Source organism: Priapulus caudatus, unplaced genomic scaffold (genome assembly GCF_000485595.1).
Source record: "Priapulus caudatus unplaced genomic scaffold, Priapulus_caudatus-5.0.1 Scaffold51, whole genome shotgun sequence".
NCBI lineage: Eukaryota > Metazoa > Priapulida > Priapulimorpha > Priapulimorphida > Priapulidae > Priapulus > Priapulus caudatus.
Genome location: NW_014577112.1, coordinates 328,152 through 346,828, shown reverse-complemented (window position 1 = coordinate 346,828; position 18,677 = coordinate 328,152). Strand labels below are relative to the sequence as shown.

The window sequence follows — 18,677 nt, the reverse complement described above, 5'->3', positions numbered from 1 at the left end:
AGACTGATCGTTATAGTCATGTATCATGAACATCTATAGTAGAGAGTTTGGCTGTACAGACAACGGTTTGTTGATTCAGATGGTCATTTTCATCTATTGGAATGTCTGAAAATGAAGAGCAGTTAACGTGTCTGCGTAAATTCTCGAACTGTTTCACTGCATTTTGCGGGATGTAATAATAGCTGCATTCGTCAGTCAGTAGGTGGCCAGTAATGGAGCGAGTGTATCCGCAGGCACTTGCTCCTTGTCATCGTTTGCTCTGTTAGTTTTATAGTAATCTGTTCAGCAGGTGGTTTACTGCAAGTACATCGATTTAGAAAATCTTCACTACCAGGTGAGAGTAGCAGTGAGAAATAGTAAAAGCTGCTTCTAGTCACGCAATCTAAAAAATAGCACTATGCTAGAACATTAGAGCAACTAGTCGCCTTCAACATAGTAGCTGATGTTTGTAGGTGTTCGCACTTTTGAAGTGTAAGTGTGTGTAGTTAGTAGTGTATACTCTGCGTAAGAAACCTAGATTTGTTGTTGACAGTGATGGTAACCTGCAATCTTAATATCGTGTTAGAGCGTTGTTGTCAGAGGGTGTTAGACCTCAAGAACTGTCCTAATCATGCCGTGATGAAATAAGATCTGTTGGACATGCTAGTAATAATTATGTACACATACATTTACACTATATACCACAGTTGCTTGTTATTCATTTAAAATATATTTGTAACCGTCTAAGTTGCGTTACAACGAATGGTAAATTCGCGGATCGCGTTGATCAATCATGCTGTTAAAATTTTCTATGTAAACACTTATTTGACAACACTTGGTGTTCCTATTGAAAAATCAGGCAATAGTTTTTTTTATAAGAATCGAGTAGGACTTGATTTTTTTCCCCTGATTTTGTGACGTTAGTGAAATCCTGTAATCAGAAGAGCCGTACAATTTTGTGTTTATACCACACCGGTAAATCAATAGATTGTTATTTAAAGTTTAAATTGCGTATTTAATATTGTTATAAGCGTGGTATCTCATTCTGTGTAGTAGTATACAATACAACTGTTGTTGTGTTAATTACTAATAAACTAAATTAATCACTGTTATTTCGTGTTTTTTGCAATGTTGTGCATTGTTATCCTTATACATGCTATTATTATTATAAGCTCTTAGCTTAATATGTTAATAATGTTCATTATTTATATACCGATGAAAATAAATTTTACTTGAACTTGAACTTGAACTTGAATTATTGTATTAATAGATAGCTAAACCTTCTACAGTGAATGTACTGTTTATATTGTAAGCATCTATTAGCTGCATCAGTGTGAAGGATATTTTTAATTACTCTGGAAGTCGAGCTACGAAATTGTAAATAAATTTCTCTGCTTGTGCAATTATAAGGGAGATTATTGGGGACATGGGTCAAAGCCAACATATTTTGCGCGTTTCTAAAAACTAGCTACCAGAGGGCGTTGCGATACTGACGCGCGAACTTCCCCCGATGACAACTTTGATTCCGTGTAGGTGATTGTTTACCTTTCCGTGTGAATGAATTATTTACGCGCAAGGCGAACTTTTGCAGTCACGTAAGTTTGCATCGGCGTCAGGCAAATGGTAAAGCGCAAGAGGACCGTCTCAATTGAAGAAGAAAGGGCACAAGAATGCCAAAACTGGTAATTTGATGGCTATGAAAATCATTGCTCTCGGCTTCCTTTCCTTCAGTACCGTCCCCGCCATCTTTGTTATTTCCAATGTTCAAACCCGTAAAATGTTTTCCACGTACTGTACCTTCTGTAACATTGCGCTTTTAGCCATATCATTTAATGACTTCTTGATATAAATCAGGAAAAGTCGAGCATATTAAGATAACCGCACATAAAGTGATTTGCTCATTTCATAAACACAGACGAGGCAGAGGGCTAGTGACAAAATGTTACTGATCGAAATCGCTACGGCCCAAGGATAGAGAGCATGGGTCCCAATAAAATCAATGTGCCTAACCCTAACCCTAACCCTAACCATAACCCTAACCTATTATATTGATATAATATTATATTTATATTGATGTAAATGACATTGGTTTTATTGGGACCCATGTTCTCTATCCTTGAACCATCGCTACTACCGTGGACACAATCGACCAATCCTGTGCTCCCAGCCGTTAATAAACATGCCATATTTTCTAGTATAAATTCTAAATTCCTCAAATCTCTGTTGCAGTTGTGAAGAGGAAGCCACATCCATGGGGAAGCTCGTAGAACTTGCTCCTGTGTCAGTAGCAACAATGATCAATGCAGAAGGAGGAAACAATCCTCACAGCCATGATACTCGGTCAAAGCAGGTGGGGAGCAAGCTGCCTATTGAGACATCACCACCACCCGTCACTTTGTCCATCCGATCAAGTGGAAGAACGGCAAGACGAAAACGGGATTCGACGCCCCCATCGGCACCACCCGCCAAAAAATCCAGTAACCACATTTGTTGGGTTTTATTAGATGGACGCATGATAATTGTGAATGTAATGACACAGTGTGATAACTAATGATGTGAATAGTGCATATAAGCTTTTACATTTGCTATATTCTTCGTCAATTCCCGACGCTACCGCGCGTGATTCGAGTTTTGGTTTTGCTCAGTCATTAGTTGTGTATTTCTTTTGAGTTTAAGTCTTCTTGTTAATGTCACCATGTAACAGGATTAGCATGTGTGGTTAACTCGGTTTTTGTGACTCAGGCTTTCTTGGATGTATTCTGAGCTGAAGTGTATGTTTGTGTGGGTGTTCTGTCTTTATATGTTTATTTTCGGTGTGCACATATATTGTGTTTTTGGTGCAATATAACACATACTACCTCTGCATCTGCACTAGGTAGCTATTGGAAAGCACCAGTGAGCAGCGAAAAGCTAGATACATGGCATATTTCTTCCTACTCGAAGTTGCCGTGTAATTCTGCATTTATTTGTGATTATACTTCTGAGTGTGATTTATCGAGGTAGCACTATATATATAGTCTGTACAATGAAGATCGTAAATAATGTTTACACACGTTTTTTTTGCTTATGTAGCTAAGACTAGTTCTCAGCCGGTACCAACTGGAACACCAGAGGTTAAAGCAAGACGATCCTGGGAACTATGGACCTCGGATGATAAGAACACATTCTTCGAGGCTTTGTATGAGGTACGCAATACCAGTCAATATTGTAGCAGAATGCATACGCATACAGTGTACGTAGTTTCAATTAATAACAACGACGTTGTTACCACGACGTTAAAACACTGCTAAGATGCATTGTGAATAGTTATGTAATGTAACAATATATCACACATGGTGTAGTCAGTGCCAAGCTAACTATAATTTTTCCCTGGGTAATTGATCCACGTCTAGCATCGTGCAAAATGTAGACATTATTAGCACTAGCAGGGGCATATCTGATATGAGAGGGAATATCACATGGCAGCATTCATAGTTAGGCCCACCACAGGCTGGTAAAAGTGCAGTCGTTTCCTCTGCAGCACGGCAAAGATTTTGACGCTATTCAGAACTACATAGCGTCAAAACACAAGAAGCGTGGCGGTGATCCACCCGTCCCTCCAAAGGACAAGGACCAAGTGCGGGGGTTCTACTATAGGGAATGGCATAAGATATCCAAGCATCTAGACTTTGGAGATGGTGAGTTTGCTTGCTATAGCCAATGATTCTGAATCTTTTTCTGATTCTTTATGGATTTTTTGGAATTCTATTTGCTGCTCCCTGACTATGATTTCTTTGTTGTTTTGTTAGACATAAAGAAGCAGACGCAGGAGTTGTATGCACTGATCAACTACGGAGTGTTGCGTAGAAAGGTGGGAGGCAGTAAGTATGACTTTACTCCCTTTGAGGGAGAAGGAGAGGAAGAATGGCAGAGATAAAGGAGGATATGGAGGGATGGAGAGTAGACTGAGGAGGAGGACAAAGAAGATTGCTTGCACGTAAAAAATGTACTGGATGTGCAAAATTGCGATTACATCCATGTTTTATATTCTTAAGAACAAGTGACTGTTGTGATGCGTAATCATTATTTATAGTTATGTTTGATGGCATCGCAATTTTAATTCTTGTTCAGGGCTTACAGAGAAGAATGCACAGAAATTGCAGGATCTTATTAACAAAGGGTAAGTATTGCATTCTATTCCCACAAACATGGATAAGATTGTTGCAGTGCATATGTAAGCTATTGACATTGCCGGCAGCAAAACAGTGAAGCGAAGACAAATCTACGAAATGTATCGTATCTGTATTATCACTTCATGCTATGTCTTTCCACACGATGACTTTTGATGTGTGGCTGTGTGTGCGACCGACTCTCATCTTAAGCCGGCGTTCTTGTTCCTTAGCGTGACGACGGTTCGCATGAAAGTGAAGGGAAAGAACGGTGCGAAGAACATACGGATAAAGACGCCGCTCTGTCGCGCTCTGAAGAAACTCAACAACATCGACGGTATTTACAAATTTACGACTGAAAAATGTGTGTATATGTATAAGCCGGGTCTGCGTGATGACGCCATGGAAGCTGAGCGTTCCGTTTTGTGAGAATCGCACCACGAGGGCTTGGTTCCATTAGAAGCAATCGTATCGTAGCTTCTGTTATCGTGCGTAGCTATCTCTTGTTTGCACACGTCCATATCTGTTGTTATCGCATCCATAACTTTTGTTATCGCAGGCCCATAACTCTTGCTTGTACTTGTCCGTAACTGTTGTTATTGTACGTTCATACAACTTGTCATACTCTTGTTTGTACATGTTCGTGACTGTTGTTTGTAAAAATCCATAAGACATGTTTTCCATGCATCCCTAGCTCTTGTCTGTGCGTGTGAGTAACTGTTGTGCGCTTACATATCTCTTGCTGGTGAGCATCTATAACTCAGGCTTTGTCGTCTGAGAAAACTTTCGTTTTCGATTCTCAGAATCTCAAAATTTGATGGGGCCGGGAAAACTGTTGTTTACGTGCGGCCGTAACTGTTGTTTGTGCGCGTCCGTAACTGTTGTTTGTGCGTGTCCGTAAACTTGTTTGTGCGTGTCCGTAACTGTTGCTTGTGCACGTCCGTAACCGTTGTTTGTGCGCGTCCGTAACTATTGTTTGTGCGCATCCGTAACTGTTGTTTGTGCGTGTCTGTAACTGTTGCTTGTGCACGTCCGTAACCGTTGTTTGTGCGCGTCCGTAACTATTGTTTGTGCGCATCCGTAACTGTTGTTTGTGCGTGTCCGTAACTGTTGTTTAGGCCTAAAAAAAGACGTTTGTTTCCGCTAACGAGCTGGAAAAAAATTGGACAGGGTAGGCAGGCAAAACTTTTTTTTGTATTTTAACAATACTTGTTTTATACTTATAATAGCCCATATAATGACTTCAAAGTCAAATCAATGCATTCACCGATCGATATCACGTTGGGATTTATTTAAAAAAAATATGTTTAAAATATATATTTTGTAATTTTTTTTGCCGATCACAATAAAAAGTTTCAACACGGCAGTTTAAAATGGACTCGGTCTGGTCAGCGGAAACAAACGTCTTTTTTTAGGCCTTCCGTGCGGCCGTAACTGTTGTTTGTGCACGTCCGCAGAGCCGAAGGAGGAGGAGCCACCGCGTCTTCCCAGCGGCATCGTCGTGACGCTGCGACCGCACGACAACGCCGCGTTCTCGCGCGTGCACGCCCTCGCGCAGAACCCGTGCGCCCGCATCACCGTCGCCGCGCAGAAACGCCTGAGCGCCCTCACGACGTTCCTGCAGAACAAGTGGCGGTCGCCTTACTCCAAGCTGGTGAGCATTGTTTGAAGGTGCGGGGGGGGGGGAGGCGAGAGTGGGAAATGGATATGGGAGAAAGTAGGAGGTGGGGTAAGAGGGAGGTGTGGGAGGAAAAGGAGGTGGGGTTGGAGGGAGGTGTGGGAGGAAGAGGAGGTTGGGGTGGGAGGGAGGTTGGATGGGAGAGCCAATCGAATGGTAATCGTGCTGTGGAAGTAATGTAAGAAGTCGTATTGTTGATAAAAAAAAAGGGGAAAAATCTATGATTTATGGCATCTCTAGAAATACTCTCGAAGAACCTCTCACAAAGCGTTTTTGGCGCAGTCCGTTATCGAATCGTACTACATTTGCGATCGACGGCTGGGTAGTAGCGAATCGAACCTCTCGCTTGAGTCCCTCCCCCTCTCCCTCGGCTACCTCACCCCTCTCGTCACGTCTGCTCTTCACAGAGAAAGCAGCTCGGCGACTCGGCGCCCGACAACGACAAGGTGATCCGTCTGAAGCCGCCGCGCGACCTCCGCATGTCCGCGCTGAGCGTCGAGCCGTACGAGCAGCACACGACGCGCGACGTCACGCTGACCAGCTACCGGCGCAAGGTGCTGCGCGGCAAACCCGAGCAGGACGTGTGCAGGGACGGCAGCGGCAGGTGCGACCAGGAGGCTGTCGCTGTCGCCGATGCCGCGGAGGCGAGGACGAGTCGCGCGCAACCCGGCGGGGAGAGCGGGAAGCCGGGCTGCGACGCGCGCGCGACTGCGAGCGACGGGGGGGATGTCGCCGTCGCCGCGGAGACGTCCGGCGAGCGGGGAGCGCAGCCGGTTGCCGCGGAAACGACGTCATCCTGCCGGCGGGAGGGCGAGTCGCGGCCGGATGCTGCAGATGGAGTGCGGCGGTCCGTCGTCACGGAGACGGTGTACCAGCGGACGCTGTCGGAGGATGCTGGCGGCGGTCAGGTGGATGCGGTGTCGTCGGACGAGGGAGATAAGGGAAAGGAAGGCCTCCTCGCCGGCGTGCTCCCCGAGCCGCAGAGGTCGTACAAGTCGGAGGTGGAGGAGGAGAAGCTGCGAGAGAGCAGCAGTGAGAGCGAGGAGGGGCAGCAGGAGGAGGAGCGGGAGAAGGCGGACGTGCGCGCGAAGAGGAGGCGGGGGAGGAACGCGCAGCAGCGGCAGGTGTTGATGAGTGAGGAGCGCATCCGGCAGGGCTGGACCGCCGCAGACGCCGGCAAACTCACCATCGGCGAACTCTACCTCATGGTGAGCATTCGCGGCTTTCGAATCGGGCGTCAGACTAGTTTCATCGTGTGCGTGCCTTTGAGTCCGCACAGAAATGTTACTAGAAATGTATAGTGAACCCATTTACGCGTGTGTCAGATGCAGTCGCGATATCACCTCATTGTCTACAGGCTGTGAAAGCTTATAAGAATTTTTTATACGTGAATGTTTTCGAGTATGCATCCACGCCGATACATACGTGAACAGAGATGTTATATCCGAGTGATTACAGTAAGATTAACGTACAATTGCTCGCGATTCATGAACCGGCGGCATTGAATCCGTGTCCTGCACAGCATTGTCGTGCAACCCATAGTCGCACGTTCTCAACCGTAGCGATCCGTGTATTGCGTCACTTGCATCCAGTGTGTTAGCCAGAGACCCGTCTACCCGTCTTTTGGACGGCCTATTCTTGGATGAGACGGATGAAATTTGATAGACACGGCATGAGGGCGGCCCAATTTTATATATTATACACCTTGTATAACTGACAACAGTGCTTATAAGAATATAAAATCATATCAGAGTCCTGTCTTTTTTGGCATTTCAGACTAAATTTCCTTCATTTTAAGGTAAGGCCCTCCCTCTTATTGCGCCTGCAGCATCCTCGCTTTGCTCAGAAGGTGAGACTCCCTGATTTTTTACCTGGCTAACACCCTGCTCACGCCGCCTTTTTCGCAGCTGAACAGTCCGGAGGTGATAGTTCAATTGCTCAGTATTCATGAACGGCTACGCCGGCATTGAATCAGTGTACTGCGCAACATCGTCGTGCAAGGCATAGTCGCGCGTTGTCAGCCGTAGCGATCCGTGCATCGCGTCACTCCTCCTCTTTTTCGCAGCTGAACAGTCCTGAGGTGATAGTGCTGGAGTACGAGTGGGTGAGCCCCGACAACGCGGCGACGGCGTCTGCCAAGCGACTCATCCAGGCACTCGAGAAACTCCTCCTACTCGCCGGCACCGAGTTCTCAGTTGCCAAGCAGAAGCAGGTGAGTCGGCGCGCGACTCCGGGACGTCGCATGCGCGCAAAGTTATCATAGCCTGTCCATCCTGGGCACGTATGCAAGACCAGACCCTATGGAGGAACTGTTAGTTCATTGTGTGTGTGTGTGTTTGTTTGCAGAGGAATGAGGGTGAGAGACAGTGTGTTAGCGAGAGAGAGAGAGAGAGAGAGAGACAGATACAGAGTGTGTGAGCTAGAGAGAGAGAGACAGAGTGTGTGAGCAAGAGAGAGAGAGAGCAGGGGGAGAAAGCGTGTGTGTATAATGCGTGAGTATGTGCGTGCGTGCACACGTGCGTGAAAGAGAGAGGAGAAGGGATATATATAGATAGAGCGAGAGAGAGAGCGTGTGCGCACACAGAGAAAGTCTGCTAATATTACTCCTCACTTTGCGGTCTCCTTCGCAGTTGCAGCAGGTCGGAGGCAACTCGGCATCGCCGTGCCGTTGCGGTGCCCTCCCGCTGAGCCAGGCCGCAACCCCACCCTCGAGCCGCACCCCGGGGGCGCGCAGCCCCGCCACGCCCCGCTCGTCCACCCCCCGGGCCGGCGCTGTGCGCATGCAGAGCCCCATCACGCCGAAGAGCAGTCGTCAGGCTGGCGTCGTCGCCGTGAGGGTCGCCGCCGCCGACGTCGCCGACACGCTGCCGCAGCCCGCCATGCCGGCCGTCGCCGCGCCGCCACCGCCGTCGCTCCTCGCCGTCGCCCCGCCCGAGCAGCCGGTGTTCGCCGTGCCGACGGTGGCGCCGCCTAACAGCAGCCGGCAGCGCGCGGCGCCGCGCGTCGTCGCGCCGGGGCCGGACGCACCGCCGCCGAGGCAGAGTCAGGCGTTCATGGAGCAGCTAGGCCTGCTCGGCAAGCGCAGTCGCAACGTGACGAAGATGGGCCAGCGGAAGCCGTCACGCGTGCAGGTCGTGCAGGTAGGCGTGCTGCCATCTGTGGGGGTCGTCTGCAACGGAGAGTCGGTCTTAGCGGTAGTCTCGAAAGTCGTAGTTCGAATAGTGTCTGTAACAGCGGGCAAGGGAGTTCTACCACCCATGTCAGAGATCAGAGGCGATTGCCTAACTGTTATTTTTTTTAAATGGTTGCCGTAGCTGCCTTGTACTGAATTTAGGATGGCTGAATATCAATATCTGTTTGTTACCTCCGCCAAGGGGTTGGCAGGAGGTTATGTTTTCACCGGTGTGTGTTTGTTCGGCGTGTGTTTGTTGGTTTGTGGGTTTGTTTGTGTACAGCCTAACTGGAAAAGTTATGGACGGATTGTCATAAAATTTTCAGGATAGGTCAGAAATGGGCTAACTTAGAATTGATGAGATTTTGCTGGTGATTCGGATCCAATTAATTAATTAATTAATAACATTTTCAGGATAGCTCAGAAATGGGGTAACTTAGAATTGATTACATTTTGGTGGTGATCCGGATCCAATTAATTAATTTAATTAATTAATTAATTAATAACATTTTCAGCATAGGTCAAAAATGGGGTAACTTAGAATTTATTACATTTTGGTCGTGATCTGGATCCAATTAATTAATTAAATTTTTTACAGTGACAGAATTGAGCTGCCTTGGCTGAGGTCTGTTCTCTCCGAGTGCTCTAGTTATATATACAATGGCAACATCCAACCAGCAAGCTAAATCCACGTGGGGAAACTCAGTTGAGCTTTGCCCCGTAGAGGCTGTCCAGGCCTCTTCTTCACACATGTCCACAAAATACACCATACGCTTTGTCCGCGTCACGACAAAACAATAAATTTTGCTGCCGTCACCACAAATCACTCGATGATTTTGCAGCTGTTAAGACAAACAAATCATTTTTCTGGCGACGTCGCGAGAAATGCGACGTATAGCTGGTCCTATTCCTGCCGCGATATGCATGATCGGTTTGCTACGACGGTCGCCATCCTCGCGGTTGCCCCGATCGTCCGTCGCCGCGTCACATTGCTGACATTGTCTCTTCTACTCGCTCGCAGCGGACGCTGATGCCGAAGGCCGAGGCGCCGATGCGTCACATGATGTCGTGGGCGATCGTGCCGAACAACGCGGCGATGTCGGCGACGGGGTCGTTCGTGCCGCTGCCGCAGCAGCGAGGGGTCGCGCGCGGGGTCGCGCTGCCCGCCGTCATCGTGCCGGCGCCGGTCGTGAGCATCGCCGGCGCCACCACCGCGCCCGCCTCGTCGTCGCTCCCGCCCGTACCCGTGTCCTCAGGTACGTGTGTGGTGTCCACGGCGGGGTAGGGACAGCTAGGGAGGGATCATTGTGTGGGCGGGGGAGTGGGGTGCAGTGTATCTGTAGGGAGATGGGGGGAAGGAAGGGAGGGATCATTGTGTGGGCGGGGGAGTGGGGTGCAGTGTATCTGTAGGGGGAGGGGAAGGAAAGCAGCTATTGTGGCGGGGGGGAAGGGAAAGGAAAGATGAGGGAAAAGGGTTGCAGTGTGTCTGTAGGGGGAGGAGTAGGAGGGAGGGGGTCACCGCGCAACGCCAACGGGAGAAGGGTATGCCGAAAGGTAGGGGGAGGAGGGGGTTCAGCGTGCAATGTCGTTTATTATGTTTTGGGTTTTATGGAAACCGTCCTCCACATCTCTGCAATTGAGATTCTGCCACGTGAATCCCAGATACCCGTCACGTTCACTGACTCGCATGCACCTTCTAGCAGGTTTAGTTGCCATGACGACGCGGCCATCGGACATTCTCTCGATAGCGGTTACCACGGCGCAGGCGATGGATGGCAGTGGTAAGGTTCCTCTTCCGCGTAGAGCGAAAACGAAAAAAATAATGTGTGTGACCTGTAAATGTTGGACTGTTGTAAATGCGGAGATAAGAGCTGAGTGATTAATAACAGTGTGTGTGTGTCCTACCTGCGGTAGCGAAGTTTGCTGAATGTTTGTCGATCTAGTTTATCGCTGAATTGTGCGAGGGAATTAAAAGACGGGCGACGTCAGTAGAAAAAAGCGTCTCGTTCCTGTTTGCAGTCGTCGACGCGTCCGGGAAATCGCCGCCGCTGCGCTCGGAATCTGACAACACAGAGGGCACCACCTTCGTACGGCAGGTACGTGAGATTCCCGTAGGATTGCCAAATCCACCGTGGGTGGAGCCTTCTCGGAAACCAGTGACGACTAACTAAAAGAAACGCGTTGCACCGTCTTTCTCGCATGAACGCCGACAATGCTAACCTGCAGTTGTTTCCTCAACAGCAGGCCGGCGCCGTGCTGATGCTAGGTGGAGGAGCTCTCGTTTCCGCTTCCCCCCGCCAGGCCTCGCCAATGAAGGACCACACGCAGGTGCCCGGCGTTTCCCCGCCGAGCATGTCTTCCCTGTTTGAGATATCGCTGCAGTCGAATGACGGTGAGTGAGTGTGTGCGTAGCCGCACGCGCCGCGGGGAGCGTCGCGACTATGTGCACCGCTACGTCACGTTCTCAGTCTGCGTGGCAGTAGATTCGGGAAGAACCAGCGTCCTTGGTAGACCAGGCCTTGCGCTCACTCTTCGTGGCGTAACTTTAAAAGCGCGTCGTGTTTACAGTTAAGTTAAGCTCACCGACATACTGTCTAACTATCGTTTTCGACCCGAAGTGCGATTCCCCCCCTCGCTTTATTTTGCAACTGGTGACCATTTAGACCAGAGGTTCTTAACCTGTGGTCCATGGATGGGCTTTAGGGGTCCTTTGAACCAGGGGCATAAATATTATTGTGTTTATGTGCTTATGCGCATTTTTCTGGGGAAGGGTCCGTAGCTTTCACAAGATTCTCAAAGTCTTCCATGACTCAAAAAAGGTTGAGAACCCCTGATTTAGACGCAGGCGGGATAGGAGTGTGCATGTTACGTCGTTGTCGTCTAGCTTTGCTGGGTGTTAGAGGGTGTTGCGCGACATCCGCGTGTAGCGCGCGACGGCGATCCTGCCTCACTCGTTATCTGCTATCGTTATCGTTTATCTGTTTATCGTTTTCTATCTCGTTATCGTAGGTTTGATGCCGACCGGCATGGACACGACGGAGAAACTCATCGATTACGCTCTCGGAGACGCTTCCTTCTCAGGTTGGTGACGATTTCTTCCTCTCCCTGTCCCTCCCTCATGCACGCTCACACCCGTTCTCCAGCTCCTGCTGCCCTTCTCCTTGCCTTCTCCCTGAGAGCGAATTTTTCAGTGACATAAGAGTAGCTGGTGTCATTGTTAATCGATTGCAATAAGACAGATAGCAAGAGCAATAACGTGAATGCAAGAAATATTATGATTGTTCATATCTTATGTAATTTAATGCATATATGGTTTTCATCCGTATGCCAACTAAGTGTCAAGGGTCTGCCGGTTGTGCCAGATTGTAGTTCTTTTCCTAACAGCTATTTCAGTGCATTCTCGTGCTTCTTGTAGGTTTCCTGAGCCAGGGCAGTGACGAGAGCATCAAGGTCTATCCGAATGGCCATGCTGGCATAGCTAGTCTACCGCAGGGCCTCTACAGGTCCGATGACCTGCACCCATGGCTAGCCGGAGAGGTGAGTCGGATGCGTGTATGCGAAACACAAAGGCCGCTGCTTTATGTAGCAGGGTGTGTGTGAGTAATGTGTGTGGGTGTGAGTGGTGTGTGTGTGTGTGTGTGTGGGTGTGTGTGTGCTTTATATAGCAGGGTGTGTGTGGGTGTGTGTGTGCTTTATATAGCAGGGTGTGTGTGAGTGATGTGTGTGGGTGTGAGTGTGAGTGATGTGTGTGGGCGGGTGTGTGGTTGGGGGGGGGGGTAGGAGCGTGGTTTATTAACAGTGCTGTGTGTAGAAGGCTGGGTAGACGGCTTTGTAGAAGCGTAGTGAAGTAACAGTAGTGTGTTTTTCGTGCTGTGTAGGAGCGTAGGTAATTAATGCTGTGTGTAGGTAAAAGACTGTGTAGATGGGTAGTTTAATAATGCTGCTTTTTCTCGCATGTGCTGTAGTTTAATAGCACTGCTGCATAATGCAGGCTGCGTATACGTAGTTCAATTACTCTGCCGTGTATCGCTCGTTTGTGTAGTGTAGTAACACGGCTGAATATCGCACACTGTGTCGGAGGGTAGTTTAATCATGCTGCTGAATATCGCTTCCTATGTTAGATGATAGTTTGCTGTCACCGCTGGGCATCACGGTCTGCATAGTTCGTTAAAGCTGGTGCTCTGTGTTGCAGGAGGCACGTTACTCGTTCAGCAATCTACTCGAGGATGAGAAGTGCGGTGAGAAGAGCCAGGGCGCTGGCATGTCAGCCGGCGTCAACGAGTCGTCGCGAGACTCCATACTGAGTCGTCTCGCCCAACTAGACACCGGGGTGAGTCCACGCCTCACTAAGTCTCGTACGCGACTCGGCGCGTTAGTTGCCGACTTGCCGTGGCGATGGTCGTTATAGCAATCAGGAAGCCGCGGTGGCTGCCCGACCTGGTTTGCCTCGGCGCTTTTTCCCACGAGTTACACGCTGTGTATAAAATTCTCCCTCCCTGTGCCTTATTAAAAAAGCATCGATAAAAAAGGGTTTCCTGCTTCCTGTGAATTTGCTTTGATTTTGATTTTATTTTGGAAGAAATGTTTTGCCTTACTGCACCTCCAACTCGCAGTGGTGCCCTTTAATTCAATTGTGAAAAATTAATTTAATTAATCTTTCATCAAAAAGAAATCCCCAGGGCAAAACTTGCGTCTTGCGCTAAGAATCGCCCTCGCAAGCGACTGACGTTGTGTTTTTGCCGCTCCCGCAGGTTGAGACGTCGCTCAACACCGCGCTGCACTCTGTTCTGCTAGAGAACAGCATTGACTACTCGGCGAAGTTCGCCGATCTCGCCGCGCAGATCGCGATGGACAGCAGCTCGAAGAAAACGTAGAGGAACGGACGCAGCAGCGCGCGCGCTCGGACAGACGGGCACGCATGCGTCGATGTCGTCAAAGCTCTGGGTCAGGTCGTCGGGTCAACAGAGGTCATCAGGTCAACATCCACTATGTGTGAGGTCATCGGGTCAACATCCACTCTATGTGAGGTCATCGGCTCAACATCCACTCTGTGTGAGGTCATCAGGTCAACATCCACTTTGTGTGAGGTCATCGGGTCAACATTCGCTTTGTGTGAGGTCATCAGGTCAACATCCACTGTGTGTGAGGTCATCGGGTCAACATCCACTCTGTGTGAGGTCATCGGGTCAACATCCAGTGTGTGTGAGGTCATCGGGTCAACATCCACTTTTATGTCTGTCTATCAGTTGTGATTTATGCGCGCCCGCGCCATGTATCGTTCGATGTTATACGTGCGCAGTTGATAATTAGACTAACCACTCGTTAAATGTATAGCCTTCGTGTTGCTTCCTTACCGAATAGTGCAGCGTTCGCGACCAAGCGTTCGAGTCACACGATTGACTCCGTATTTGTGGCAGGAGTAGCAGCAGAACTGGCAGGAACGGTGCATGGAACAACTAACTCAACTGATCATATATAAACACCACGAGGAGTTTCGTGCATTTTTTTCGAGAGACCACGTGCTTCCCTCCAACGTTTGTAAATTCAAATGATCACGCTCCCTCCGTCGACAACGTGTATATTGCAAGGCATACCGCCCACCCAACAGCGCTTCGTGCATGCACGTTGATGAACACCATTAGACCTGCGAGCTATAATTATAATCCGAGCTATAGCCGAATCGACAGTGAAAGAATCGAGTATAAATCTGCGCTTTTTCGTCGAAAAGTACACGAACGCGTGTGGCCATAAATTGTGAGTCCTTTCGGCAGATATATTGGGCATGCGCGAACCCAGATTACAAAATATAGGGGAAAGTCGCGACCATGCAGCCGGCGAACAGAACTGGAATTGCGTATGCCCAGCACACAAATCTGGCCGCCTGCTACATTGGCAAATCTTCCCGAATTCTGTCTAGGACTGTTATATATATATATTTTTTTTAATATATTTATATTGCGCCTTTTTACATAAAATGATCAAAAGCGCAGCACATCGATATCGCAAACGACTGAACAAACGGCTGTTTCACATTGTCTATAAATATTTCGATTCTTTGTTCACCAAACATAAAATACCATAGAACACGAGTAAACAGCTTTATTTTCTGACTTTTATGAAACATTTTCTACATTATTTATTCAGTCAGACTGCCACTGCTCGAATATTACTGACCAGTCCGTCTTTTATAGGTATCACCTACTTCGTAATACAAGAATATAACACCAGCACATTTGCTGGTCGAACAACACATAATAACATATTTTAAACTAAAGCATTTAGTTTGCATATATAACATAACCGCAGGAATCGCCGATTGCCAATTGTCAAGAATGCAACAATCAAACAAAACGCTCACCCCCCCCCCATACTAATGCAGCCATATTTTTAGAGTCTATATACGAATCTTGGAGGGGCAAGGAATGCTATGGAGGTACATCACGCATCCCGTGTTGCTCAGACCACGTGCCGCGCAAAACGGCCATTAGCCAGTTTGCTTTGAGTCTATTTATTCTTTACCACCACACTTGCACCGAGAATGGCGTTTTTTATTATAACCTCATAGCCTGGTTGTGAACGATATAGTTTCTTTCTTTCTTTCTTTCTTTCTTAGGTAGTAACAAACACGGAAACAAAACTTAGGCTCTACACTTTTAGTTTTACATGTTTACAAGCATTACGACGAATACACCGATCAGATGCCATGCATAATGATATCATTCTACAAACTCATGTAAACGTGTCAGAAGTTTAACGTGTCAGATGCCTGTGTTGGCATATTCGCCACGATGTAGGGCGATGACAAATATCTCGTCTCTGCCGTCTACGAGTATGGGGAAAAATTATGATGTCATGTTCCAATCTAGATATGTTTAACGTTGATAACACGCGAGTTTGACGAAGAGATATATACTGTGAAAAGTCATTGGCTACATCTTAGTTGAAACGGTGTTTTCAGCAGCAGGCTTGCTGGTCTTTGTGTCATCTCCTTGTGTTCCACCTACAAGTAGGTAAAGTAGCTTTTAAGAGATCATTATAACCATACGTTTCAAGCTGTCCCTCTAGATAAATTCTCAATATATACTATACTATAGCGCCCATACTGTTACGTAAAGCCTAGAGTTTACGTGCTCTTGCCTATATGCGAACGAGCACACACGTGGGCAAGCACGCACATGTATGTGCTCAAACTAAAACCAAAATGTTGAAGAGTTCTATCTTGCCTTATTCTTCGTCGACGAAGTCAGCTATTGGACTCGGCTTCATCGAGCTCTGTGGCCCAACTTTGCAGCTCTCCTGTGCCAAATATGAGATAGAAGATTGGCGCCCCTACCATGATGGCGGCAGTGATGTAGAACACCGTCTGCCACTGTTGCTGTGTTCCTGTGGATGATGACATAGGCTAGTGGATTTTTGCAACAACACGGGAGGAAACTGACGGAGGCTTACTCGTATGCGAGTCATTGCATGTTCTTCTAGTGAGCAACTGAGTCTGTATATTTCAGGACCAAGTTCTATTTACTACCAGCGGTTAATACTAAAAACATATGTGTAAATATTACAAAACACATAAAGACATAACAATAGACAAATAATATGTACAATAAAACATTGCAAACTGATTGATGAATCAAAAAACAGTGCAATAAAAAGTAGATTTTTATTATACAAAAGTGATTAAAAATGCGCCATAGTTTTCACGTAACAATAAACCTACTTTATGGTTGTAAGATTCTAACAACGCGTTTACCAATGTTCAGGGAACTACATCTGTGGTGATTTTGACCGACCACGTATGGAGCAAAGATTCCAGAAGTGTAGCGGAACGTGTTCGAGATGCCAAACAACACTCCGGCGTTTACTTGTGGGGCAATGTCAACATGGATTGACAATGAAGCCTGTGAGATAAAAGCAACAATGTCTACAGATGTAAAGAGTAAGAATAGAACATCATACATTACCATTTCGTTCTCTACATAGTTACGCTTTCCTACATAATTCTTCACGCCTACTAATTCACCCACTGCCACTCTCATCTATCCACCATTAACTTCGTTTTTTTTTCTTGTGTCTTGTCCTCGTTTTTTGTTAATTCGTAGTCTCTAATATTTTCATTCTTCTTCCATTTCTAATAACACAGCTCTTTCGGAAATAGTAAACTGTGTTTTTAGGTCGTACTTACCTCCATACTGAAGAGCAGAAAAGTGACAGCCACGGTGAGAATCGCCCACAGCAAATACGGCCGGTACACATCCAGGTAGCACGCTCACGTATCAGGATTTAGACTTGCCGCGACCATAGCTGGACAAAAAGTAATGATTTTAAAATTCCCATATATAAGTTATATTGCTTATTATCAAATGGACACGGCACTAGGAAAATTCGAATGAAGCAAAACGCACGTAGCTAATTAGCAAAAAAACGACTTTCCACTAGTTTATGTCATTGCTAATGGGGTTACTCATGTATTTAGACATGGATTTTGAAATTTGCGAAGGGTTTGCTTAACATAAATTTTCGAATGACCATGCGCCCTAAAAATATCATTACTTTCCGCACGGACCGTGTCTAGCGGGGAAAAGAAGAGGGAATATGCCACCAAGGTCGTAGGCCCTGGAAGCAAATTCCCATGGGTAGGGTGGCGTCTAGCCAAGGCTTTCACGGATATGTGACCAAAAAATCCGTTATGATTATTTAATGTATTAGTTAGATTATTTTTTTATTTTGCTCCAAAATCTTAAGGGGCCAGCTGCTCTTTTACCCCCCCCCCCCACCCACACAGGCTACGGCCCTGCCCCACCATGACGCCTTGGCAACTCAGAACGAGCTGTATGGACTGACAAAAGCTGCATAATTTTAGATTTATAGATTTATAAGTATGGATTATATTAATATTTACGATAATTCTAGATTTAATGTAGTATGAGAGGGGTGAGACTGAGAAGATAGGCGAGCAGGCGAAGTAGCTGAGGGCGGTTAGAAGAAGAGGGGGGCTAAGAGAGCGCTGGAGGAGGCCAGGGCATAAGACGGGATGGGTAAAAGTAGGAGTTTTGCACCCTACATGCTAGGCGCACTCGTTGCCTAATTCGTAAATGCACGTCTACTGATAAGAATTTATTACACAAATCTGATGCTGAGATACCCCTTGAGAATATTAAATACTATCATCAAAATATAACTCTCTGGTGAGATATTTGCGCATGACCGCTAGCCTTACTAACGTATAGCCAGATTGTGGTATTGCACTGGTATACGCAGCGGGGTTTTTACATTGCAAGGTCGTCTTCCTATTTTAAAGTGAGGTTCTACTTGCTAGAATGTTTTCATAATCTATGCTAGAATAGACTCCTCTTCATTTTAAATGCCAGAATAGTTGCAAAAATAATATTTTTCTCGAAAGTTATTTGCGCATGCGCGAGCCGGTTTTCGGCGTGCAGTTATGGACTGACGAAAACTGCAATTAATTATAGGCTTCCTGGAGGATGCAGAGGGTGGAGACTGCGGATAGGCGGCAGGCAAGATAGCTGAGGGCGGTAGAAAGAAGAGGAGGCTAAGGGCGAGCGACAAGGGGAGCGCAAGGGATAAGACGGAAGAGTAAAGTAGGAGTTTTTAACTCTACAGGCTAGGGCGCTCTGCTAATAATAAACGTAGGTCTACTAACGAAGAATTTATTACATAAATCTTTCTGAGATACCCCCTA

At 47.0% G+C, this 18,677-nt stretch overlaps 2 protein-coding genes across 2 annotated transcripts in view; both read left to right on the top strand.

The window, feature by feature from the left end:
• The first annotated feature begins 1,472 nt into the window (after positions 1-1,472).
• On the top strand, positions 1,473-8,779 carry LOC106820872 (protein cramped-like). Its single transcript, XM_014825465.1, has 12 exons — positions 1,473-1,661; positions 2,209-2,456; positions 3,052-3,164; positions 3,500-3,656; positions 3,768-3,839; positions 4,090-4,138; positions 4,361-4,464; positions 5,585-5,781; positions 6,213-7,013; positions 7,871-8,017; positions 8,436-8,616; positions 8,745-8,779. Exons 1-12 carry the CDS (start codon positions 1,600-1,602, stop codon positions 8,777-8,779), a joined length of 2,166 nt encoding a protein of 721 aa, XP_014680951.1. The 5' UTR covers positions 1,473-1,599.
• Positions 8,780-10,117: 1,338 nt separating this feature from the next.
• Positions 10,118-18,677, top strand: part of LOC106820894 — a 28,227-nt gene continuing 19,667 nt past the window's right edge. The window contains exons 1-8 of the mRNA XM_014825490.1: positions 10,118-10,233; positions 10,681-10,758; positions 10,997-11,073; positions 11,219-11,369; positions 11,987-12,058; positions 12,393-12,514; positions 13,170-13,307; positions 13,729-14,184. Coding sequence (XP_014680976.1) covers positions 10,692-10,758; positions 10,997-11,073; positions 11,219-11,369; positions 11,987-12,058; positions 12,393-12,514; positions 13,170-13,307; positions 13,729-13,851 — 750 coding nt within the window. The 5' untranslated portion in view covers positions 10,118-10,233; positions 10,681-10,691 and the 3' untranslated portion in view covers positions 13,852-14,184. The remainder of the gene's footprint in view (positions 10,234-10,680; positions 10,759-10,996; positions 11,074-11,218; positions 11,370-11,986; positions 12,059-12,392; positions 12,515-13,169; positions 13,308-13,728; positions 14,185-18,677) is intronic.